Genomic DNA, 24386 nt, shown 5'->3' with positions numbered 1-24386 from the left:
GAAAACAAAACAAAACCCTGTTCATATAACAAGTTGATCAAGAGTTTTAATTTGTCTATATATGCTGTGCTCTGTAGTATTTAAGAGATATTTAGAATGAAAATAAGTTTAAATCCTATAAGAGATTGTGACTATTTCTAAGGAATTTTTCAACCTAATAGTTGTTCCATGAGGCAGCATATAGTTTAAGTTTTTCAAAGAGTTAGCAAACTAAAGCAGGAATGGATGCTAATAACAGGAAAACAATTAAAATTTAAGTTTTACTAGATTGCATTATTGCATATATACTTTTTAGTTGATATAATTGGTATCAATCTGATGACTTAGATATTGGAGTGCAGCTCAAGGCAAGCACGCTAAAGTTTGCACAAATAACAAAAAGTTCCAAACGATGTTATAGAAATCGAGATAATCACTACATTTACTCTCTCACCTTATAGATTGCCTAATTATACGATATGCTCAGTGTATTAGTTGTTACCTTTAGGGATAGTTGGTCTCATCCTGTTCAATTCAAATCACATTGATTTCTTTATTCCTATTGAATTCAAATAACATTGATTTCTTTATTCCTGTTCAAGAGAAATCTTAGACTTGATAATAAGATAAAAGCAATTATATCATGTATCATATTATGCAATTTAGATTGACATGGTGCAAATTATATTGGTTAGGAAGAACTTGAAGCCGAATTAGTTCCCCGTTTCATATTATTAACAAACAATGATGTTTTCTAAATTTAGAACAAAATAATATTCTCTTCAAATTAGAGGTGATGATGATTTTATTATTATCATTATTATTATTGATTTAGTCACTATAATTCGGCGGCTACAAATTATAATTTGAACTTTGAAGATTAGGTAAAAAAGAATGGTTTAATAGTCAAATTAGTCCCTAAAAGATAAGGCATTCTTTAAATTTGTCCTTGAAAGATTTTTTCAATAAAATTGGTCATTCAAAAATTACGAATTAATCATATCTGTCCTTCAATTACTCCACTCACAATTTTTGTCAACGATTGATGATGTTAAATGTTAACTGATAGCATATATGACATATAACATGTTCAATTAGACGTTGACTAAATATATTTACGAAAATCCATCAATTTAGTCACTAGGTCATATTAGGAATATAATTTTTGTAATTGGAAAAAATGACTAAATTAATAAATTTTCATAAACATATTTAGTCAATACTCAATTAAACATATCAGGTATTATATATGTTATCAATTAACGTTTTACAACATTAATCTTTGAAGAAAATTGTTAATGGAGTTACTGGAGGACAAATATGATTAATTTGCAATTTTTGAAGGACCAATTTGATTAAAAAAATCATTCAATGATGAATTTAAAAAATATCTTATCTTTGAGGGACTAATTTAACTATTAACCCTAAAAAGAACGTTAGAGTTTTCATGACTCATAAATTACCAACACATAACTTGGTCGTTATATCTATAACTCGGCCGTTACAATCTGGTCCATTCTATATTACTCGGTAATTGCTACCTATTACTCATAAAATAAGTCTTAATCCATTACCTATAATTCAGCCAATGAAATCTATACCTCGACCCAAAGAAGTTATAATTCTGCCTATAACTCAAAAACATGATAAGCAGAACGACATGATGACTTCATCACACGTTATCACCAACAACTCAATGAAATAGTCAAAACAGATGATGAGAATATCACAGTAACCACATTGTGGTTCTCACCACAACCGTAGTTTATGATTCGCTAACCGAGTATATTCAAAAGGCTTAGTCTCTATTCAATCTGTATAAGGTAATATTAGATCAAGGTAAAGGACATCTAAAAACCTAATACTTACATAAGTCACTCTCACTCTCTTCTTTGAATTATTTCTGACTTGAGCGTCGGAGTACCTTTTGCAGGTACCCATCCTGTCTGGTGTTCTTTGGAGTCCGGCGTATAACTCATACGTGGAGAAGACAGGACGACATCTCCCCTTCTGCGACGAGCTATACCTCGAACATATCTCATAACAACAAAAATATTTGGCGCCCCATCGTGGGACCGATCTTAATGTTGCCCCACATTTTTTTTCCACTTATTATTCCTCTTTTTTGTAGGATCTCGATCATGGCTGATGAGAAAAATCCACCTCCTCCTCCACCAACTCAGGCCAAGTTAATAGCTAAGAACGGTGCGCTTGAGGCCAAGGTCCAGAGGATAACCAAGTTGTTAACACAACAGCAAAAGAATCAAAATAGCAAGAAAGATCGCAAGGATGCTCATAATGATGACAAACATGTGTCAGGAACTCGTACTCTGGTAGATGTTACAACTTCAAAGACGTTGAAAAGACGTACAAACCCTTTTTCTGAGGAAATCATGAAGTTTCATATGCGAAGAATTTCACGCTACCAACCACTCTCAAGCCATACGAAGGGATTTGGGACACGAACATATATATCACTAAGTTCCACTCAATGATATTTTTTAATGGTGATTTTAATCCAATATTATGTCATTCTTTTCCCACATTTTAAATGGTGTTGCTTTACTCTGGTTTTCATCTTTACCTATAGGTTTTATCTCTACTTTTAAGGAACTAGCCGACCTTTTTACCAACAATTTTGCAGCATCCAAAATCTATGTCCATGATTCCGACTATCTTAGCACAATCAAACAAGGTCAATACGAAAGTCTCCATGACTACATGACGAAGTTCAATAAAATAGCAATGGAGATTCCCAACCTTAACCTTCATGTCCACCTCTATGCCTTTAAGAGTGGTATTTGCCCTAACAAGTTTCACACGACTATTGTTGTCTCCAAGTCGAAGACTTTAGCAGAATTCTGAGAAAAAGCAGTTGGACAAATGGAAATAGAAGAACTTAGACAAACTCGACGGATCAATAAATTAACTCAATTAAAAGAGAATGACCAGAAGAACCTTTTCGAATTAGCAAAGTGATTGGCAAGGGACTTATACCTTTCAAACATTATTAGGCAAAGAACTATCTAGTACTTTGGAACGCAACTTCTCTAAAACTATACCACAACTAAGTTATAATTCAGGAATCGAATATGTGCTCTTTTCTCCACTCACAAGAATTATTTTCACATTGGGTTTTGCTTGGAGGATTTTAACGAGGCAGTTTATCCTATACCTTCTATATTAAGAGAGTAATCCCTAATAAATAGTACATTATTTTTAACTTCATTATTCTTTAATTTATTTTTATTCATGCTTTTAGTTCGACTACTGCTTTTTTTTACACTTCCCATCTAATAATGAAAAAAGGAGAAAAAGGGCAACAAGAACAAGCAAATTAAAAGCATATCTTTTAGTCTTTCACTGACTTGAGCGTCGGAGTGTTTTTTACAGGGACTCCGGCGTTCGGAGCTATAAAAGAAGTAAAGACGGATCGGTAACGCCAAGAAATTTAGTGCCCAAGGATCCCAAGCTATACATTGGCAAAACCCTTGCCCATAGAAGTCATAATCAGTCAAAGCAAACCGACACCTATAAGTCAGCGTTAGCCCAATAAACAATCACCTATAAGCTCGTTCAAAAATATACTGATATAAGCAACACCTTTCTCAATGACAAGTTTGTCCAATTTTATTTTTAAGATTATCAAGTTGAGCTTGGGGGCTAATCTTTATATCTCTGAATTATAACACAAACGCATTTCTTTTATATCCTGCCGAGTTATAACTCGATATTCATAAAAACTCAACCTGCTTCTCTTAAAAATAAACAAGTTAAGCTTGAAGGTTGTGATCTGGTCACTATAACTCGGCGGCTATAAGTTATAATTTGGAGATTAGGTCAAAAGAATGTTATGGTTTCTATGATTCATAAATTACCAACACATAACTCAGTCGTTATATGTATAACTCGACCGTTACAATCTGATCCATTTCGTATTTTTAGGTAATTGCCACCTATTAGTCGGAGAATAAATCTTGATCCATTACCTATAACTCGATTAATAAAGTCTATACATCAGTCCAAAAAAGTTATAACTTGGCCCAAAACTAAAAAACATGATAATATTCAGCAGAACGATGACTTCATCACACGTCATTACCAACAACTCAATGAAATAGTCAAAACAAATGGTGAAAATATCACGATAACTACATTGTGGTTTTCACCACAACCATAGCTTATGATTCGTTAATCGAATATATTCAAAAGACTTAATTTCTATCCCGTCTATATAAGGTAACATTAGATCAAGGTAAATGACATCTAAAAATCTAATACTTACATAAGTCACTTTCATTCTCTTCTTTGAATTATTTTTCACTTAGGTACTTATATACTTTTTGTAGATACCCACCCTATCTAGTATTTTTTAGAGTACAAGTATAACTCATTCGTGGATAAAACATGAGACATCTCCCTTTCTGCAATGAATTATACCTCGAACAGGTCTCGTAATACAAAAACAATTATTATTCTCCAATCTTTTAAAATGATTAACTAATCAAATCTTAAGGTAAAATAAAAATATTCTAAAACGTTTGTTGCATAAGTAAACTGAAATAAAATTTAAGAATAAAACCAACAAAAAACATTACAGTATATTTGATAAAAAATTATTGCATCTCCCATACAATAGAAAATGAACAATAAATATTTTTTATTGAATAATAAAAGGACAATTTTTCTCGTATGAAATTATGAATAAGAGAACAAAATATGTCAATAATAAATATCATTTATAAAAGATAAAAATTGAATATTTTCTATACCTTTTACAAAATAAGCTTAAACAAAACAACTTCTAATTAATACTTTCAAATAAATTTTCAACTTTTTTTTATTAAATAAAAGTTATAAAATCACTTTTTTTTTTTGGTTCCCGCCATATGGTAGTGGCGCCAAGTCTTCATTTCTCTCTTCGATGATTATTACCCAAAAAAGGAAAAGAAAAAGAAAATTCGTTGAATCAACGCTGCGACACTGAAGGAACGAAGAAAGGAGTGAAGGAATTAGGAATATGGAAGATAAAGAAGAAGAAGAAGAAGTGAAGTTCTCAGCGTTCCCTTTCAAGCCATATTCGATTCAGATGGAATTCATGAAGGCTCTTTATCACTCTCTCAACCAAGGTGGCGTCTCCATGTTAGAAAGCCCTACTGGTAATTCAACATTCATTTATGATTTTTTTTTTTTTTGAAATCTTAAATTTAACGTCATTTTGTTTGGGAGTTTTTGGCTGTATCACTCTTGCATTATTAATTGTTTGCAAAATGAGTTTAATTTTGGTGATGTTATTATGTTTTAGTCAGGAGAAGAGGAAGACAATGAATTTACTGTTTTTAGTCTGTCTTACATTATTGGAAGCAATTCCATGTTGTTGTTTTGCTTTGTTTTGTTTATTAGGAAAAAAAAAAGAATTGGGTTAATTTTGGTGAGATTTGTGTGTTATAAAAGGTACTGGGAAGACTATGAGTGTTATTTGTAGTGCTTTGCAATGGGTGCTTGATCAGAGGAGACAGCAGGAATCACAGGAAGCGTGTGGTAATGGTGATGGCGGTGTTGGTTCGGATGATGACCCTGATTGGTTGAGGAACTTTGTTGTTAACAAAGACCCCCAAGTTAAAGAGGATAAAGTGAAAAACAAGAAGGACAAGTTTCGGTATCTGTCAGGAAAAGCTGATAAGAAGGAGAAGGAGAATAAGGGAATTAGTAAAGATTTTGGGGATGTGCATTGTGAACATTCTCCTGCTGAAAACATATGTCAAAGTTCACAAAAGAAAATTGATACAACAGATGTTGATGACAAGGAGTTTCTACTTGAAGAGTATGAGAGTGAAGACGAAGGGGATTTAGGGAGTGTGATGTCGAAGAGGAAGGCTACTAAAAGCATGCTTAATTCTTCGAGTGAAGATGAGTCTGATGATGCTGAGGAGGAGGAGGATGAGAAGAAATTCAAGGTTTATTTCTGCAGCCGAACACATTCGCAGCTTTCGCAGTTCATAAAGGAGTTACAGAAGACAATCTTTGCTAATGAGATGACTGTTGTGAGTTTAGGGTCAAGGAAAAATCTTTGCATTAACAAAGGTTTGGAACTGAGTTTTGAAGAAGTTTTTATCATTTTCCATTTGATTAAGCTGAAATGGCTAACAACAAATCTCTGTATTTTACCATAGATGTGCTTTCACTTGGAAACTCCACACGCATAAATGAGCGATGCTTGGAACTCCAGAAGAAAAAGAAAAATGAAGCTACAAGAGTGAAGGTATATCACTGTTCTTTTGAAAAATGGCACATAGAAACTTAATATTGAGAATGTTTTCATTCAACCAGGCATGCTTGGCTAAGGATTCAAGAAAAATAGTTCTATTTAGAAGTACCAAATTGAGATGAAAACATAAGCAATACTAACTTCTATGCTTAATGTCTAATTGTGGAACTAAGTTTCCTATCTATTAGTCACTGCTTGGTGTTGGTATCTTTTCTTTCTTGGCAAGAATAAATAAGAGAGAATTGTCTAGGCACTATTGTCTCTTTAACTTGCAGAACATAAGAGTAGGTGCACACACACGCAGAACAAAGGCCTCTTCTGGTTGCCCAATGCTTAGAAAACATAAACTACAACATGAATTCAGGAATGAGGTATCTGAACGAGGAGCCTTGGATATTGAAGATCTTGCAAACCTTGGAAAAACATTGGGAACCTGTCCGTACTATGGCTCTAGAAGCATGGTTGTGAGAGCTGATCTTGTTGTTCTTCCATATCAATCTCTTTTGTCGAAATCATCTCGTGAAGCTCTTGGTCTGAATTTGAAATCCAATATTGTTATAATAGATGAGGCACATAATTTAGCTGATTCACTCATCAGCATGTATGACTCAAAAATTACTTTATCACAGGTATGCTCGTCAATTTTATCTAGCATAGACATTGAACAAGTTATATTTACTTTTGAATTTAATTGTTCTGTTCCCTATTTGTACAGCTGGAGAATGTGCATTGCCATGTAGAACGGTACTTTGTGAGATTCCGGAGTCTTTTGGGATCAGCGAACCGGAGATATATTCAAACTCTGATGGTTCTGACTCAAGCTTTCCTTCGAGTACTACTCAATGAGAAGAATGGAAATCTGATGGATTCTTACCATGACATAGAACAGACTTCTGAAGAAAGTAGAACATCTGATTTTACTATGGCCATCAATGATTTTATCTTTGAACTAAATATAGACAATATCAACTTGATCAAATTGTTAAAGTATATAAAGGAAAGTAATATCATGCACAAGGTGAATCTGCTACTAAATACTTACATTTTTTAATGAAACTTTTTTGTCTTCAATTTGATGTCAAAATTTACTTGATTTTCCAGGTTAATAGTTATGGAGAAAAGGTGGCTAATTCGGAGAACACATCAGCACGCAATGAAATTCGGGAACATGGGGAGGAGGGGGGATGTCTGTCTGCTTTCCAGGCATTAGCGGATATATTACAGTCACTGACAAACAATGATAGTGATGGAAGGATAATAATTTCGAGGTCTAGTTCATCATCAAGCTTTAGGAAACAAGGAGGATATATCAAGTTTGTTATGCTCAGTGGCGAGAAGATTTTCTCTGAGGTTTGCTTGACACTGATGTCTTAAGTTAATAAGTACTTTGTAGCTTAAACTACTTTTCGTGACATATAATGAACAAGAAAATAACTCTGAAGCTTTCTTTAGATTGTAGATCAAGCACATGCTGTTCTATTAGTAGGGGGGACTCTTCAACCTATAGAAGAGACAAGGGAGCGATTATTTCCGTGGTTACCACCGAATCAGTTGCATTTCTTTTCATGCGGCCACATTGTCCCTCCAGATAGCATTATGCCAATTGCGGTTTCTCGTGGTCCTTCTGGCCGCTCCTTTGATTTTAGCTACAGCTCTAGAAGCTCACTAGACATGGTGAGCATATCCTTATTTTTGTCTATCATTGTTTAGCATGGTTTCTTTTGTAAAGGTAGCATTTGGCTTCTGTCTTGAGATAGAAAGGATGGAGACAGCGAGACGGCAGAGATGGGTCTCACTCTCCAGTGTCCCATCTCTTTGGAGGAATAGAAATTTGCTTAAAAATTGTCTCGGAGACATCTCTTTTGTCTCTATTCAAGAAGTACAAAATTATCTTAAAATTTGTCTCGGAAAAGAGATGTTTTTGTCTCCAACGTCTCTGTCCTCTCTTTGTCAAGACAATAACCAAATGACACCTGAAGTATTCAACTGCGGACAATGAGTGACTATGTTCCATCTTGTGTTTTATAGATGCGAGAACTAGGCCTTTTGCTATGTAACTTGGTGACTGTGGTTCCTGAAGGAATCGTAGTCTTCTTCCCTTCTTTCGATTATGAAGGTAAAGTGTATGAACTCTGGGGATCTTCTGGCATCATTGAGAGGATTACTAGGAGGAAGCGTATCTTTAGAGAGCCTAGGAATAATATGGAAGTTGAATCTGTTCTAAAGGAATATAAAGATACCATTTGTGCATTATCAAGTGTGAGTACAGAAGCAAACCAAGCATCTCAAAGTGGTGCAGTGCTCCTTGCTGTTGTTGGTGGGAAGATATCTGAAGGGATCAACTTAAGTGATGGAATGGGTCGGTGTGTCGTCATGGTTGGACTGCCATATGCTAGTCCATCTGATATCGAGTTATTGGAAAGGATAAAGCACATAGAAGGTTTTCGAAATTCAAAGTCCATTGAAAATACCCCATTTGGTGCAAGTTGTGATGTATATAATGGAGATGCACAAGGTGGTTTTGACATCTTAAGAAGTTGCAGCCACAGAGGGAGAGAGTACTATGAGAATCTCTGCATGAAAGCTGTAAATCAATCAATAGGTGAGTATATATGCACTAACCTCATAAAGGGTAATTTTGTTGAAACGTAACTCAACCAATTTTTGCCAAATAAGTTAAAACTCAATTTATACCCTTGAAATAAACCATGGTTTTGGTCTTTCTCATACCAAACCAAACATGTGGTTAAGCAATTTATAAGGAATTAATCTTCACCGAAATTCAATGCTTTGTTACTAATTAATTCTTTGATGCATTAAGGTCATGTAGCCGTAGCAAACCAAAGGTCAAGCTCATGATTGCACAGTATCTTACTGGATTTCCTCTATGGTGTATGGAAAATAGTTTTTGAACATCTAAACCTTCGAACTCCATGCTGACACTACTTTTGACTTCCTACTTCAACACTTATTTTTCACCATTAGATTATGCTATCTGTGCAATTGATACACACTATTGGATGTTCAAAGTAACATTACTTACTGTACATTAAGCATACATAGCACTTGCAAACATCTTGAAGGGGTTTTCTTCTATGGGACTTACATTACACTGTTATATGTATGTATGTTGTTTCAGGTAGAGCAATTCGTCATATTAATGACTATGCAGCAATTTTGCTTGTTGATACGAGATATGCATCTGATTCCTCCAAAAGGAGCTTATCCCACCCAGTCAACAAGCTACCACAGTGGATAAAAGATCGTCTTGTTTCTTCCACTAATAACTATGGTGAAGTGCACAGGTTGTTGCATCAGTTTTTCAAATTCAAAAAGAGAAGCTGAGAATACTCACTGCAGAAGAAAAGGTCTTGCAAAGGCCATGATTTCCATTATAATCATTTATAGGGAGATGTCTTAGATGTACCGGGTTGAATTTGGTGCACCGTGCATTAAGGCAATACAATGGTAGAGATTTGAACAATGAAAAGTGTGGCAATGTGGCATCCGTCATGATTCAAGTTTATTCCTTTTGATTGCCTTAGTACATGATGCACCAAGTACAATCTGATGCATCATAGCATTGTCCCATTTATACCCTCAGTTTGATAGTTATTAAGTTCAATTAGATTCTTTAATCTTTAAATATAGAAGAAGAAAGAAAAACTTGAAATAGGGCAGAGCAGCAAATAAAAAATCTGTTTTGTGCACTTGACAGTTATTCATTTTTCATACCCTTGTTTTTTTTCTGATGATTTTATACACTATTTTATTTTTTATTCTTTTACGGGGGAGCATTCCTATTTGTAATTTTTTTTTTTGTAAAAAAGAAAATGGATTCATAGGGGCTTGTATATGTTATCCGATCTTATTCCAAATAAAAACTTAGACTGTCTTTATCAGCAATAAGAATGTTCAAACTGTTTTAAATTGACTTTGATAATTACATCATATAAATAACGGTTCATAAGCAGGTATTATGTTGGCAACTCTATTCAATGCTGAGAGAATTGAATCAATGAATGCTATTTAAGATGCAGATTAATTGTTCTAGCTGTCACTCTGCAACTTTGTTTTGTATACTTAATGCTGGTCACGGGCAACAATGGTGTCAGATATTCAACATGGACAACAGAACCAATCTATCTTGGAGAAAATGACAATATGCTAAGTTTATGTGGGAAATAACTACTTCTATGATATGAATGTTTTACCATCAATTAGAAGGGAAACAATTCACCTAACTCATTGTCGGTTAGATTAGATTGTGATGTGTTTGACTTTGCTGCATTGAGTTCTTTCTTTTTTTTAAAAAAAAGAAAGAAAAGAAAAGTGAATTTTAAATAACATTTTTCTTCTAATAAATTGTTAATAACTTATATATGATCTCAACTATTCCTGGTAGAATTAAGTGTTTTCAGGGCAAAAAACAGTTGACTTTGTGGATCATTATTGTTACCTACTATATATAACTATATTTTGAATACAACTGCTGAAGTATCAAACAACAATGAATGATTGAACACCAAAATAAACAATAAGCTCCAAAATAAGACAGTGCATGGTTCCAAGCACCAAAGCCTATCTTTAATATAGTCTGCCAAATATCATGTTATCTTCATGAATGATAGATGCAAAATTTGGCAGTTGTAGTACTTGTTTGGGCATCCAAAGTTTTGTCAGTTTTTGCTGCCAGAGTTAAGTTGCTCTCCCTTGCAGGGTAAACAGTTATTCAGGATAAAAAGAGATATCTGCCAAACACAGTGCAGACACTTTAACTATCATAGTTTTGGATAGAGGTGGGTAGAGGAATTAATAAGCTATGTCAAAATCTGATAGTGACATGACTACCAATTAACCCCTTTCTTACAAAATAGTATACTTTTTCCACTTCTTAAATTAATGGAGTAAGCTCCAAACAAGTCTCTATCCGAAATTAATCAGCGTCGAGGTCCTTTTGGTTAACTGACCGTGGGACCAATGTGTTCGATAACTTTCCTACTTAAGAACCATGACGCTAATTAATTGTGGATTAAGACTTGTTTGCCAACAAAAAATGGGATTATTTAGATATAAATTATATATTGTTGCATTGATTATGATTTGTTAATGTACCAAAAAAGTTAAAACAACTTTTTAGTATAGAATGAGTATTAATAAGGCTTTCTACTTAATTAGCATTGGTTTGGAATGTGAGCATGTGTGTCATTAATTATTCTCAGTGACCCTACTGATTTTTCTGCTAAAAGCACTGACTGAATCTACTTTGGAGGTGCATTAATTAAATGAACACAAGTCACTAAAGTTAAAATTAGTTGCATGTCATGACTCATGACAAAAAATAATAGAACCCCTGCAAATCTCAAACTAAGAATAATTTGATTTAGGGGGGTCATAATTCATGATGTTTCAAATCTGGCGAAGTTTTGCAAATTCTTGATTTAATGTTTTTAGGCAACACTGCTGGCAACTTTGTACCTTAGCCAAAACAATGTACTAACATCTCTGATAATATGAATACTGAAAGTCCTTTTTTTATGCTTTCTTTTGTAAACTATCTGTAAGCCAAATAGGAACAACCCCACATTCAAGGAAAATATCTACACAAGTATCATGACCCCAAATTACTTTGCCCCTTTGACATGGTTATCAAACTCTCTGGTTAACTATAAACTTTACAAGTTTATATTACCAAATCAAGTTTACCAGTTGAATTTTATTATTTGAGTTTATCTTAGCTCGACGAGGTTAGGTGAACTATCAAATTTGATAACCTTAACCTTTGATATTAATATTTTCACCTTATCATATGGTTAAATCAACTGCAATTTAAAACCTTGGTTACTAGCTTTGACTTTAATCAGAGAAAAAAAAAAGGGGGGGGGGGGGTTTAAAGGGTACATGGGATGCCGTAGACAAAAAGGTAAACTTGAAACATAGATGGAAATAAAACCCTTTTAGAGTACATTTCTTTTGTCTTATGGTAACCATAAGAAACTAATTCCAATCTGCATTTATCTTTATATGTGAATAAGAATCAGGACAAAATTGGAGACTGTACAAGAACTAGAGCATATTTAAAACCATGCTTGCTTTTGAAGAAGACTGAAGAACTACTTGGAGAATCCTCTCCTCCTTCTCTCAATAAAATTACAAATGCTGCTAAGAGACACCATTCACAAAAGCAAGGTTTTATTCCGCAAAAGCCTTAGAAAATTCAGGTCTTTATTCCGTGGAGGGTACCAAAAACTACCAAGATCACTCTCCTTCAACACTTTACTTTGTGGAAGTGGCAATGCAAGAAGAACTCACACAACAAGTGACCAATTCTACAATGAGTTCTATGATCACTTGCAGTATGATCTCAGCAGAATGAAGAGGTTTTGCAGCAACAGCAACAACATAACAAATTCCAAGTCAAAAGAACCAGAAATTGAAGATATTGTGAGTTTTGCAAAGCAAAGTCCACAAAAGAGCTTTCATGAAGACATGCCAAAGGAGGAGAAGAAGAAGAAGAAGAAAAACAAAGGGAACTCATCACAAGTAAGAAATAAGGAGGATTCAACAAAGGGAGCTAATGTTTTACTTTTAGCACAGAAGATGAGAGAATTAGATATGGTTGATGAGGGTGATCTTGAGGATGTACTAGACATAGAAGAGGCACTACATTACTATTCTCGCCTTAAAAGCCCAGTCTATTTAGATATCGTGGACCAGTTTTTCATGGATATGCACTCAGACCTATCGTTTCCACAGCCCTCTGTTAGCATCAGAACCTGAAAGCAGAGACTTGGTTCAATCAGGTTGTAGATAAGATAATCATAATTCCCAAGGCATAGCAGGTTTCAGTGTATAGGAAAATGTTTTTATTTCACTATTTTGTGTCTCTTGTGTTGTGTCCTTTTTCCACATGTTGTATCATATATGATAAAACTGAAAATGAGTTTATGTGGTTCAGTTCCCACTTTTTAGAAATTTCTTCCTTTTCCCTGTGTTATTGCTCTTGTATGACATACATGATTTATGATAGCACATCATGAGTAGAATTGAATCATATGGATAAGAGAACCTCTTACCTTCTTGTTTGCCAATTTTCTTATTGTGCAAAATTTTATATCTTCAGTTTCTTTCTCAAAGATACTTGGATCATAATAGATTCTTGAATGCTGTGTACTAGTTTGATAGGAATGATAAGAAACAGAAACTAATTTTTAAAAGTTCTAGCTACTCTTCTGTTACAGTTGGCAACAAAATGTAATATGCATACAAGCACTTCATGAACACCTCATTCTTAGCAACATTTCATGCAACCTTTGAACAATTGAGCCGAATGTTACCCATAGGCGGTGTCAATATATGGAGATCTGAGAGTTTCATCATTGCAAGGGCGAAATGTTTATGGAACAAAGTAGAATCTAGAGCATATTCCTTGATCCAATAACGAGTTACTTCGCCTTCCAATAGTTGCTGATCAGCATACAAGATTCCTCTACCTTGCAATAGGTTGCGGTAGTACGTAATCCCAAAATCTGATTGAGGTTGTTCCAAGTCCATAGTAATTCCTGGCTCTTCTACTGAGGAAGAAGGGGAGCCATTGGGAAAAGTTGACTCAAAAGCTGTCGATGAAAGGGTGCGGTGGGAAGTATATCCTGATGCAGATGAGGGAGATGATGCACTGCATCTTGATTTCAATAGGTTCAGAAATTCAACTTCTATAGAAGGATCAGGTTCATTGGTGCCGCTGAAGTTATAGAGGCGGTTTTTGAAGAATTCGCAGTGGATTTCGCCAATGCTATGGGCACCTAAAAAGGAAAGAGTGGACAGACTAGTTTAGTCACTCATTGACAATGGTAAGTTGCACAAAACCACCAAATAGCATCAAAAGCAGAAGCCAAAGACACATCCAAAACAATGGAATTTAAAAAAAAGGAAAATAGTAAGCACATTAAACCAGAAAGTACTAGGTTCTGTTAATTAATGGCAAGCTTATATTCATGCATTAATGTGATTTTGTTAGCAAATGATGCATTGATGCATGTCCTAAACAGTTAGGTTCTGAAATATACAATCATTGCCCTAAAACTTTAGGGAAGAAGGGTCATATATATCAGCTGCTTCAATATAATCAAACCTGAAGGTATTGTTACCCATTAATACGAAGAGAAGTGAAAAGAATGAGACTAACCTAGGAGAGTGACCATCTCCCTTTCATCAAATCCCTTTGCTTTGAAGGAATTAAGGGTGTGTGATAAATCAGAATAGGGCGAAGGAAGCTCATACGTTGCAATGTCAGCATAAGAGTTCGAACCATCTCTCCGGCCGGTATATAATGGATAGAAGGGGCCACCAGCCTGAAGTAAACACAGATCTAAATCAAGTTCTAGTGTGTATGAACATAGAAATGAATGGACAATGCTCTATGATTTCTATTAGATCTACAACATTAGATTATCACAGATTCAAAGTGTATCATGAAAATACAATGATGAAAGGAAGAGAAGAGAAAAACACATTACCAGAGCCACAGAGTCTCTAGCAGCTAGTACAAGAATATCGGCACAAGAAACAATTCTAGGGCAAGCTTCTTCAAGCTTGGATTTGATGGTTTCAATTACATCAAAACCTTTGAGGCTTCCATTGGGAGGTGCCTCTTTCTCTGAATCAATGTAATCATCATCATCTAACAAAACCGAAGCATCACATCCCTGAAACACAGTTGAGTTAGAAAGCAGCCAATAAACTCATCATAGATATATAACATCATAAGTACTCAATAATATGCAATAAAATTAAAGTAGAATCTCAATTTTTATGTAACTCTCCAAGAAACTATTGATTATCTAGCTATAGTTTAGTCCAGACACACCTCATAACTAGAGCATCTAAATAAACAAAACCCCAAATTACAATCAATGAAATTCAATAATCTTCACTTTCGAGAAAACATCTAAAATATGAACGCCAGGGCCAACTCAAGAAAAACAAAGAGTTTATCAAAATCACAGAAACTCAAAACCCTATGAAAAGAACCCCAATGTGTATATGCTTTCTTTTTCTTTATTTTGAAATTTTCCAACAAAGACGGACCTGAATGAAACAATCATGGAAAACAAGGCGAAGGATAGCTGGAATCAAATAGGGTTTGGTGCGGTGAATATGTTGCATGGTGGAGCGAACAATTCGTTCTGCTTTGGGGCACGAATTTCGGTAGTAATCATACTGAAGTGACTCACCACCACCATCATCATCGTCAGAAGAATCATTTTTGTCATCATCATCATTATCACCAGCGTCAAGAACACCAAATTCATCATCATCGTCGTCATCATCTTCACCAACACCACCATTGATCTTGACAGATAACGAGACAGGGTAATTGGAAAACGAGTCCAGAGGAACAGAACGAGAGTGCGAAGAAGAACAAGAAGAAGCAGAAGAGGAAGAAGAGGGGTTACAGAAAGAGGAGGTGGTTGTGGTTGTGATGCTTATTCTGCTGTTGCTGCTGTTGTTGTTGGTGTTGAAAGAGAGGAAGATGCAGAAGAGGAGAATGAAGAAGCTCATCTTCTTGAGCATCTTTGACATCAAAGTTGCCATCTTTTGCTCAATCGGTGCTCGCAAAACTTGTTCTTGTCAGTGAATTAGGGAAACAAAGTGAAGTGAAGTTGCATTCGTTCATTCATTCACATCAGAGTTGCAGAGTTCATTCACTGGAAGAAGAAGAAAATGGCGGGAAGAAAAGTTGGTTGGTTCTGTTGGGGTATCCAAGTATCACTAACTGTCGCGGTTTACAAATTTTACCTCTTTCTTTTTATTTATTTATTTTTTATTTTAAGTCCTACAGTGTCAATTTATTATTTAGTAATGATACAAGAAACAAGAAATTTGTATATTCTGACTATGAGATTACTCGCATAATCTTTTATTTATTTTGAAAGTAAAATGGAATCTACCGACTACCAAGGACTTTGGATGTTGCCACACAACACACCATACCCTTATGACACTTTGATTATATTTAATCTTCAAATTTACTATTTAAAATTTTGTTTAAATACATGAATTTAATTTGATGATCGTGTTATAGTATCTATAGATCAAAATAAAACTCATACTAAGTTAACTCAATTTTATAGGATAGAGTTGTTTACTTGGTTTGTACTTGTAGGTCGAGTCAATACAAAGGATCGACTAATCAGATTGGGCATCATTGAACCAAGTGATAACGTCTGCGTTATGTGTAGCAAAGAAATTAAATCTGTACAACATCTGTTTGTCACATGTGAGTATGCTTGGCAGGTGTGGTGCACATGGATTAGTCATGTGGGTTGTGTTTGGAGTATCCCAGGATCCATAAAAGAACATTTTGAGAGTTGGAGGATTATATCTTTAAGAAAAGACGTGCGAAAAACATGGTTAGTTGAATTCTTCTCAATTATATGGAATATCTGGCTATGTAGAAATGAACTTATCTTCCAGAATAAGACAACAAATATTGTAGACTGTGTGACTAGGTCGTTTTGTTGCTCTAGAAAGTGGTGCAAAGGTTAACTCGGGTTGTTGATAGCTATGCCGAAAATGACATAGGAGTTGCTAAATTTCATGTATTGTATCTTTGTATGCTTCACTACATGTGTTAAGCTTGTTTTTCTTTCAAAAAAAAAAAAAAAAAAAAAACTCAATTTTATAGGAATTTTCAAAGATTATACATCACACATTCAAATTTTCGTCCATGGCTTTTTAGATTTTAGTTTAGCAAACTACAATCCATTGGGAAATTTTGTTGTAGAAAAACAAGAAGAAAAAACATAACTAGCTGATGAATTCATGTATTTTCAATTTTTCATCGTAGCTATAGTAAAAATAAAAAGATAAATTCGTTATAAGTAATAAAACGTGTGTAAATCATTTTAATAATATTTCATCTACATTAAAAAAAATAATAGTCCATTTGGGAGGTGTCAATTCACTCAATTGAACAGAATAAGAGGACTACTCCATAAAAGAAACTCCATTGATTGATAAAACATCAAATCAAAGATTTATACATTGATATTGTGCCTTGAATAGCAGCACTAAAACCAATACAGCTCTATATGCTCAGAAACCAAAGAAAAGAAAAGTAAAAGAGACCCCACCTTATACTCCCCACGATAAGAGCTAAGGTAAAAATAATGAATAATCTAGCACGAATGCCGCATAAACATCCCACAATTTATCATTCCAGCCATAGCAACAATCGCCACAAGGAGTCTCAAATATGATTTAGTAACCATTAGATGAAACCAAAACATTATGCTCCTTCAAACGTTTTTGAAAATGTGCTAAACGGGTTTGCAACTGCAAGATACCAGCAGCTTTCTGTGTTAGAATGGCATTTAGCTTTGTAACATAATCATCCAGCTGATTCCCTGGTTGATCTGCTTCAACCAAGAGGTTCATTTCCTGCATAAATGGATGATGAATGAAAATCTCAATCAAGAAAAAAAAAAAAACTGCAATTTCCAACATGCCTTTCAGGGAAGCAGTGGCAAGGGCAGTTTTCAAAAATGCATATTCTTTGTTCTATGAACTCTTTTAGTTTTATTCTAGGATGAATAATACTGAAACCAGCCGAGGGCAGGATATGCAAGATGTTCAACAAACAGAAAATTTGTTGCATGTGTGTGCGCTGAAGTTTCAACTATTATGCTGAATACCAATAGGGTTAAATTCAATACCTCTCTAACAATATTCATGGTCTCCTCTACTTGTTTCCGGTGGGCGTTTACAAGATCTTCCTCCTCCTGAAGTTATGATAAAATGCTTTTATCTAGTTTTCTGTGTACAAGAATATACTCTGCAAGTAGTCAGTAGTTTTACCTTTAAGAGGGCATTCAAATCATCGTCTGAATGTACAGTTTTAGGTTCAACATTTGGGAGGTCCTTCCATTTGATCTGATTATTCTGCTTCTTCGATTTGTCTTCTGTCACACCATACGACGGCTCTATCTTTCCATATTTCTTTAATGATGGTTTCACCTCCTCATAGTACTCTTCGGGAGGGCTAAATTCATCCACATCATTATCTTCCAGCGATGCATCAACCACATGATCCTCATAGGCAGATGCAGGAAAAGAAGATACAGGAATTGTAATAGATTCCTTGAGGTTGAATGAAGATATAGTATCCTTCTTAGAATTGTGACCCTTTGATAGGCTTTTTACTCTGAAAGTTTTAACAGCAAAGAACAAGTTTCAATTTGTATCTATCAAACATTGTGCAGGATGTTGGTGGTTTGAAGGATGGGAATAACCAAGAAAAGAATTTATTCTTTTGTTACCTGTCAGCATATCTTAATGTATTGAGAGTATGTTCACATGAACCAGAGCTTGGTGATATGCATGATATCATAACAGTGCGGGAATTACCAACAAATGAATCCCTTAAAACTTCAGTCAATTTACTGCCTCTGAATGGGATGTGTCCCTGATCGTTATCGAGAGCTCTTATGCACTCCTTCAGGGCAAGTAAGCTTTTATTGATCTCAGCACCTTCTATTCTGTAACATATAATTTGGAACAGCCAAAATAAAGCCATTAAGGTCAAGACACAAGAGGGTCAAAATTGAGATGCAGTTACTAATATGATGTATTTCAATAGTTGAAATGTTATTTGTGCACAAAAAGCTAGACATCTCATATACATCCTAGTTAGAGATAGACACAATAGTTTGTTTTTCATTTTTCCCCCTCTTCTCAACTCTCACAATTACCACAAGTGTTTTCATGATATGTCTATACAAATAAGAGTTCTCTTTCAAAATATTCCACTTCAGGTTGCTTCCTACATACCTTGTTTGTTTGTCATTATCTGTGGTATCTGCTCCACGTTCACTTCCCGCAAGATCAATGAAGGAGAGCTTGCCAATAACAGCAACACGAGGAGGCTTCGACCCATTGCCATCAGTTGACCTCTTGATAGCAAGCTGAAGTATTGCATGTGACCTTGAAGATTCCTCATTTGCACCAGTGGTGCCAGTACTTCGTGTGGCATTTCCTTGGTCTATCAGTTCTTTGATCATCTCTACATCGGATACCTGGTACTCTTGCAAGCCAACAATGCAAACTTGTTGCTTACCATCCTCTCTCATGCACAGTTTTCTGCAGAAACATGCCATTAAACTTCAAGAATATAGATACTACAGTACAGATGCAAACAAGAAGGATCAAATAACTCACTTCCGATCATTAAGGAGATCAAAAAGCTTTCCACCATATATTTCAAAGAAACTAACAAACAACTGAAATCCCTGATTTTTGTATGTATGATGCATCAATCTCAAGATGTCCCTTGATGCTTTTAGAGGCAGTGGCTTCATTGTGTAAGTTTTCCCACTTCCTGGATTAGCAGAAAATGGTTTTTATAAGTTTACAAAGTACATAGCTAGCAGAAACATGCTCGCACCCAGCAATAGTGCAAGCCAACAAAGTCAATTTGGCATAAATAACAATGATGAAAGAATCACTGGTTTCCTTTACAGAATTCAAGCATTTTGCCTTAATACAGAACAAGTACAGGAACAATTTTAGGAACTTCGAACTACAAACAATTGTTTTGTAAAGAAGATGACCAACTATACTTGTGATTAAAGATGTGAATAATAGAGTTTCAGAACCATATATTATCACGATCAAAATGATATTCTTACAAAAATGAAAAAGAACAATTGTAAATTATTTCAGATGGATGCATGGTATGAAGTTCATTCTCAAATAGGCATAATCTGACTTGTCCTAATGCAGGCTGTCATGCTAATTGCAACAAGAACAGACGTAAGAAGCTGCTATCACCTGTTTGCCCATATGCAAAACAAGTTGCCTTAGTTCGTTGAAAAATTATTGGCACTATGGGCTCCACTGTTTCACGATATACCTAAGCCAATCAAAGGATTAAAAGCAAAAATTACACGAACTGGGTTATATGTTGTGAATTCATGCTTTTCAACTCAACATTTGATTGCATTATAGTTACCTCATCATTTGTAACCTCCTCGTTCAAGACAGCATCGAAAACAAATTCATGCTTCTCTACATACTGAGTTAGGTCGACCTATAAAGCATTTAGATTTTAAAAACATTATTAAAATATCATCCCATAAATTTGACATATGCACTGCCTTATGAAAAAACTAGGAAGGTGATTTTAATAAATAAGGTTTTTAGATATGTTGATTGTTGGGCATTGCTAAAACTAGACTTTGGAATACTACCTAGTAGAAGGCTTTGAAGAGTTGAAATAAAACATCAAGATAAAACAGATATTGTAGATTCTCTGCAGTGTTTTCGAATCCAAATATTCTAGATTCACAAATATACTTACTAAGAACCATGGATTCTATTGCCTATTACAATCACCTTAAGTTTAGTCTCATGCACTGTTAAAGAATTTGATATTGTCTCTATAATGTCTTCCTCATTCTTTGCTATTTCCTTCTTGTTAAGTGGTCTTTTGCGAACCTGCATTAAAGTATCAATATGTCCAAGTTAGAAAAAAAAATTAAAAAAATCTACACAAGCTTCAGTTCAAACTGGAACATCAAAGAGCATAATACATTGAGGCATAAGAAAGAAGTGTGTACCACAACTTTAATCTTTGCGACGGAGCTGGATTTCTCCTTATCAGTAGAAGAAACATTACTCATTAAGTTGTTGTCAGGTGCGCGACCTCTGCCACTCTGCTTACTAAACATGTAAGGCTCAGCATCATCAAACCCTCTACCAAGAGTAGGCTGATACAGGGTGGCATCGGATACATCAGAAGCTGGCATCTATCATCAAACAGAGAGACAAATCACAATCATAACATCTGAGCTACAATTTTCCGTTCTCAACTAACAGATAGAAAATGACATAGCATCAAATTAATCGTCTACAGAATTTAGTCACCAATATGGTTCATCAATCTTCAAAAAGCATATCAATTTGGTCATCATAAATATATTTAGACATTAACTTAATCCCAAATTGACAATTATTTTAGTTTATAATAACTTAGAGGACTGATTTGATTTCCTGCATATCTTTGGAGGATAAATTTTAGTATCTACCATGATAAAAAATGATTAACTACATTCCTCAAGAAAAGAAAAATGATAAGCTACCAAAATTTCAATCACATAAATGAAAAGCTAAGTAACCTCAGGAAGAAGCTCAGTATCAAATGAATGGATATCCAAGAGGCCTGGGCTGAAATCGGCCGGCGAAACTTCCTCGCCATACTTCTTCTTGGGCAGGGCGGAGGCCTCCGCGTCATAGTAATAATCACTTCCTCCGCTGAAGCTCCTTTGAACGCTGTTCCTATACATTCTGCTTCCTCCTCCACCATACAAATTATAATCCTGCCAATACATAATCCCACTCCAAAATCAAATAAACAAATAACTCATCACATCACAAATCAGTGAAATCTCAATAGCCAAAAATTCCAAGTTCCATCACAACATTATCACCACAAGATTCAGAGAATCAGATCATCACCACAACAAAAGCATTATGTAATTACCCAGTAATAAATAAATAAATAAATATCATTTCTGAAGTAATGGTTTAAAAAATTGAAAAAATCATTAAACAAAAGAGAGGGGAACCTGAAGAGGAGGAATGAAACTGGAAGAGGAGTGAATATTAGAGTGAGAGTGAAGCCAGCTGGTATTGGAGGAAGGTTCGAGAAGGTTTTCGGAGTAGTGACGGTGTTGGTGCACCGCCGAACCACCGGATCGCTGCCCTTGTCTGTTCATCTTAACCGATCGTAACAGAACAACAACAACAACAACAACAACAACAACAACAACAACAACAACAACAACAACAGGAATAACAAGAAGAAGGAGAAGGTGGAGAAACTTGGAGTGGACACTGTCACTGTTATGGAGTGAAACTCACGAAACGAAAAGAATGAAGGAGGCTTTTGAAATGAAAAAGTGTTAACGGGAAGGAGAATGGGCACGTGTTTTATGAAACGACGACGTATTATGTGGGTCCTTGTTTGGTTCATTTTTCATGGTTATTTGAAGTTAGCCTATCATCGAACACCGTCGCTCATGTGCGTGGGGACCAAACACCACTATTGCGCGCTTCGCTTGGCTCCCCGAGTTTTCAAAAATTCTGATGCCTTTTCCCCAGGTTTTTATTCTTTTTTTTTTATTCTTTTTATTTTACTTAAGTAAAATAAAAAAGAAATATAACGTGAAATTACATTTTACAAGATCAATTTGAAAAAAGTTGAAATATTTATTTTCACATTTTAGACATTCTCATGATAAAAAAGTTCTTAGGCATACAAAACAAAAAAAGTACGTGCATGTAATTTATAAATTTTTTTTTTTTACCAAAGATAGGAGACTTGAACTCGAAATCTCTTAATTGAGTATGAGAAGACTATGTCATTTGAGCTATTACTCATTGGTATGTAATTTATAAATTTGATCAACTTTTTATGTTACGGTGTATAAATATAATACAAGTATACAACCAACTTATTTATATATTTTTCTTTTTTGTACAAACTTATTTATATTTCTCTACCAAACAAAGAACTTATTTCTATATAATTATTTTTATATTTTCAATATCAAATTTATATGAAAAAGTACAGAAAGACAATGAACAATAAATATATTGGATATTTAATTCAATAGGTATGCAGATGATTATATTGATTATTTTTAATTGGATGATTTTTTTTATTCAATTTACTCATACATAATTAACAATTGTTGGATGTTCAATTCATTAGGTATACAGATAGTTATCCTAATGTTAAGATTTATGAAATAATTTGGAGGTGGAGTATGTTTTTATTTTATTGAATTAATTCTAAAACGTATTATTCACATTATTTTAAAAAATTATTGTCTACCTAACAAAATCAAATTTATATATGTTTGAAGGAAAAACGAATAAAATATATGCTTGCTAGTTGGTAGTGCTACTACTTTCATATTGGTCAAATGGTAATAAATTTGTTTCCTTTTTCAGTAATTCATAATAGAAGAGACGTTCAAAGGTTTTTAAAGAACAATCAATGTGTTTTGAAGTAAAAATAATAAAGAAAAGGAATAAATAACTATTTTGAATTATGAAAATTTTAGATGTTGACAAAATTATTTACAAAAAGAATTAAATTTATTTTGTATCTATAAAAAATAAGTATCGTCAACTAATTTTTAAAATTAGAACTGTGTCTCTGTAACTTTTTTTTTTAAATTTTCAAAACTTATTCCTAACATTTCTTCTATTATTTTTAGAGTAAATGTCCTTTCTGATCCTTGACTATTTGTCTTATGGACTTCTCACCTCCTAAGAAATCTAAAAATCCAAATCGGTCCATATCTATTTTGATAATGTACGTTCCAGTCCTTATCTACTTTGAGTAAATGTCATTTCCAGTCCCTAACCAGGGACTGGAACATACATATATCAAAGTAGATAGGAACCGATTTGGGTTTTTAAATTTTTTAGGTAGTGGAAAGTTCATCAGACAAATGGTTAGGGATCGGAAATGACATTTACTCTTATTTTTACCACTTTAAACCCACTAAGATCTACCATTCCCTCATTCCTTTTTGCCGCAAGTCTTGTTGTCGTCAGATCTACTCTTTTTCGCCTCCATCTCATTTCGTCGTCATTTGCTCCTTCTCATCGTCGACTGCTCGAGTGGCAAAAACAGAGAGCACAAGTAACGGGGAAGAAGACCAGAGGTGGACGCATGGTGGGCAAGGTCTTCTTTGCTGTCACACCCTCCTTTTTTTTATCTTTTTTATTTTTCTTTTTTTCTGACTTTTTTACCTGTGTGCGCGCTTGTTTTCCTTGTGTGTGCGCGCACTTGATTCTTGTGTGTATGTGTGTTGTGTTGATAGTGGTGTTAGTAGTGGTGGTGTGGCTCTACTTCTTTTTCTATCTCTCTACTTTTTGTGTGTGAGTATTGTGTTTATGATAGTATTAACGACGATGGTGGTGATAGTCTAACATTGGGGTGAAGGACACAGTGGACTGTGGTGAAAAAGAGAGAGATTTAGAAGATGTGAAAAATATAAAAGAACTCGCTATAATTAAAGGCCAATTATAATTAGGGTTCCATATTTTAGGATCGATTCTAGTT

At 34.5% G+C, this 24386-nt stretch overlaps 4 protein-coding genes across 4 annotated transcripts; 2 read left to right on the top strand and 2 right to left on the bottom strand.

Annotated features, from left to right (window-relative positions):
* The first annotated feature begins 4920 nt into the window (after positions 1-4920).
* Positions 4921-10031, top strand: LOC107617725 (RAD3-like DNA-binding helicase protein). The gene is made up of 9 exons (XM_088499773.1): positions 4921-5138; positions 5434-6063; positions 6153-6241; positions 6523-6876; positions 6963-7265; positions 7349-7597; positions 7700-7921; positions 8276-8849; positions 9387-10031. The coding sequence occupies exons 1-9, from the start codon at positions 5000-5002 to the stop codon at positions 9590-9592; spliced, it is 2766 nt and encodes a 921-aa protein (XP_088355899.1). The 5' UTR covers positions 4921-4999; the 3' UTR covers positions 9593-10031.
* Positions 10032-12289: 2258 nt separating this feature from the next.
* Positions 12290-13153, top strand: LOC107617726 (uncharacterized). Its single transcript, XM_016319567.3, has one exon. The coding sequence runs from the start codon at positions 12404-12406 to the stop codon at positions 13025-13027; it is 624 nt and encodes a 207-aa protein (XP_016175053.1). The 5' UTR covers positions 12290-12403; the 3' UTR covers positions 13028-13153.
* Positions 13154-13338: 185 nt separating this feature from the next.
* On the bottom strand, positions 13339-16034 carry LOC107614855 (putative Peroxidase 48). Its single transcript, XM_088500378.1, has 4 exons — positions 15335-16034; positions 14764-14952; positions 14433-14598; positions 13339-14049 (listed from the first exon to the last, which is right to left on the bottom strand). Exons 1-4 carry the CDS (start codon positions 15839-15841, stop codon positions 13550-13552), a joined length of 1362 nt encoding a protein of 453 aa, XP_088356504.1. The 5' UTR covers positions 15842-16034; the 3' UTR covers positions 13339-13549.
* A 1210-nt stretch (positions 16035-17244) lies between these two features.
* On the bottom strand, positions 17245-22241 carry LOC107619329 (kinesin-like protein KIN-13B). The gene is made up of 12 exons (XM_016321583.3): positions 21874-22241; positions 21424-21624; positions 20866-21054; positions 20642-20743; positions 20259-20336; positions 20078-20159; positions 19466-19625; positions 19079-19387; positions 18568-18786; positions 18107-18452; positions 17965-18030; positions 17245-17689 (listed from the first exon to the last, which is right to left on the bottom strand). The coding sequence occupies exons 1-12, from the start codon at positions 22021-22023 to the stop codon at positions 17510-17512; spliced, it is 2082 nt and encodes a 693-aa protein (XP_016177069.1). The 5' UTR covers positions 22024-22241; the 3' UTR covers positions 17245-17509.
* Positions 22242-24386: the final 2145 nt, after the last annotated feature.

Source organism: Arachis ipaensis, chromosome B9 (assembly GCF_059453495.1).
Source record: "Arachis ipaensis isolate K30076 ecotype BB chromosome B9, ASM5945349v1, whole genome shotgun sequence".
Classification (NCBI taxonomy): domain Eukaryota; kingdom Viridiplantae; phylum Streptophyta; class Magnoliopsida; order Fabales; family Fabaceae; genus Arachis; species Arachis ipaensis.
Note: the sequence above shows the minus strand (reverse complement) of the source record. Positions and strands in the feature narration are given on the sequence as shown.

What these genes read in the sequence shown, in the direction of transcription:
- LOC107617725 (XM_088499773.1), top strand. Translation starts at nt 5,000, where the DNA reads ATGGAAGATAAAGAAGAAGAAGAAGAAGTGAAGTTCTCAGCGTTCCCT. An exon ending in AAAGTAATATCATGCACAAG is followed by an intron (nt 7,266 to 7,348) that starts GTGAATCTGCTA and finishes TTGATTTTCCAG; the next exon opens with GTTAATAGTTATGGAGAAAA. An exon ending in GCGAGAAGATTTTCTCTGAG is followed by an intron (nt 7,598 to 7,699) that starts GTTTGCTTGACA and finishes AGCTTTCTTTAG; the next exon opens with ATTGTAGATCAAGCACATGC.
- LOC107617726 (XM_016319567.3), top strand. Translation starts at nt 12,404, where the DNA reads ATGCTGCTAAGAGACACCATTCACAAAAGCAAGGTTTTATTCCGCAAA.
- LOC107614855 (XM_088500378.1), bottom strand. Translation starts at nt 15,841, where the DNA reads ATGGCAACTTTGATGTCAAAGATGCTCAAGAAGATGAGCTTCTTCATT. An exon ending in CTAGAGACTCTGTGGCTCTG is followed by an intron (nt 14,599 to 14,763) that starts GTAATGTGTTTT and finishes TGTTTACTTCAG; the next exon opens with GCTGGTGGCCCCTTCTATCC. An exon ending in GGAGATGGTCACTCTCCTAG is followed by an intron (nt 14,050 to 14,432) that starts GTTAGTCTCATT and finishes TTTCCTTTTTAG; the next exon opens with GTGCCCATAGCATTGGCGAA.
- LOC107619329 (XM_016321583.3), bottom strand. Translation starts at nt 22,023, where the DNA reads ATGAACAGACAAGGGCAGCGATCCGGTGGTTCGGCGGTGCACCAACAC. An exon ending in GTTTCATTCCTCCTCTTCAG is followed by an intron (nt 21,625 to 21,873) that starts GTTCCCCTCTCT and finishes ATGTATTGGCAG; the next exon opens with GATTATAATTTGTATGGTGG. An exon ending in GATAATGACAAACAAACAAG is followed by an intron (nt 18,787 to 19,078) that starts GTATGTAGGAAG and finishes TATATGTTACAG; the next exon opens with AATAGAAGGTGCTGAGATCA.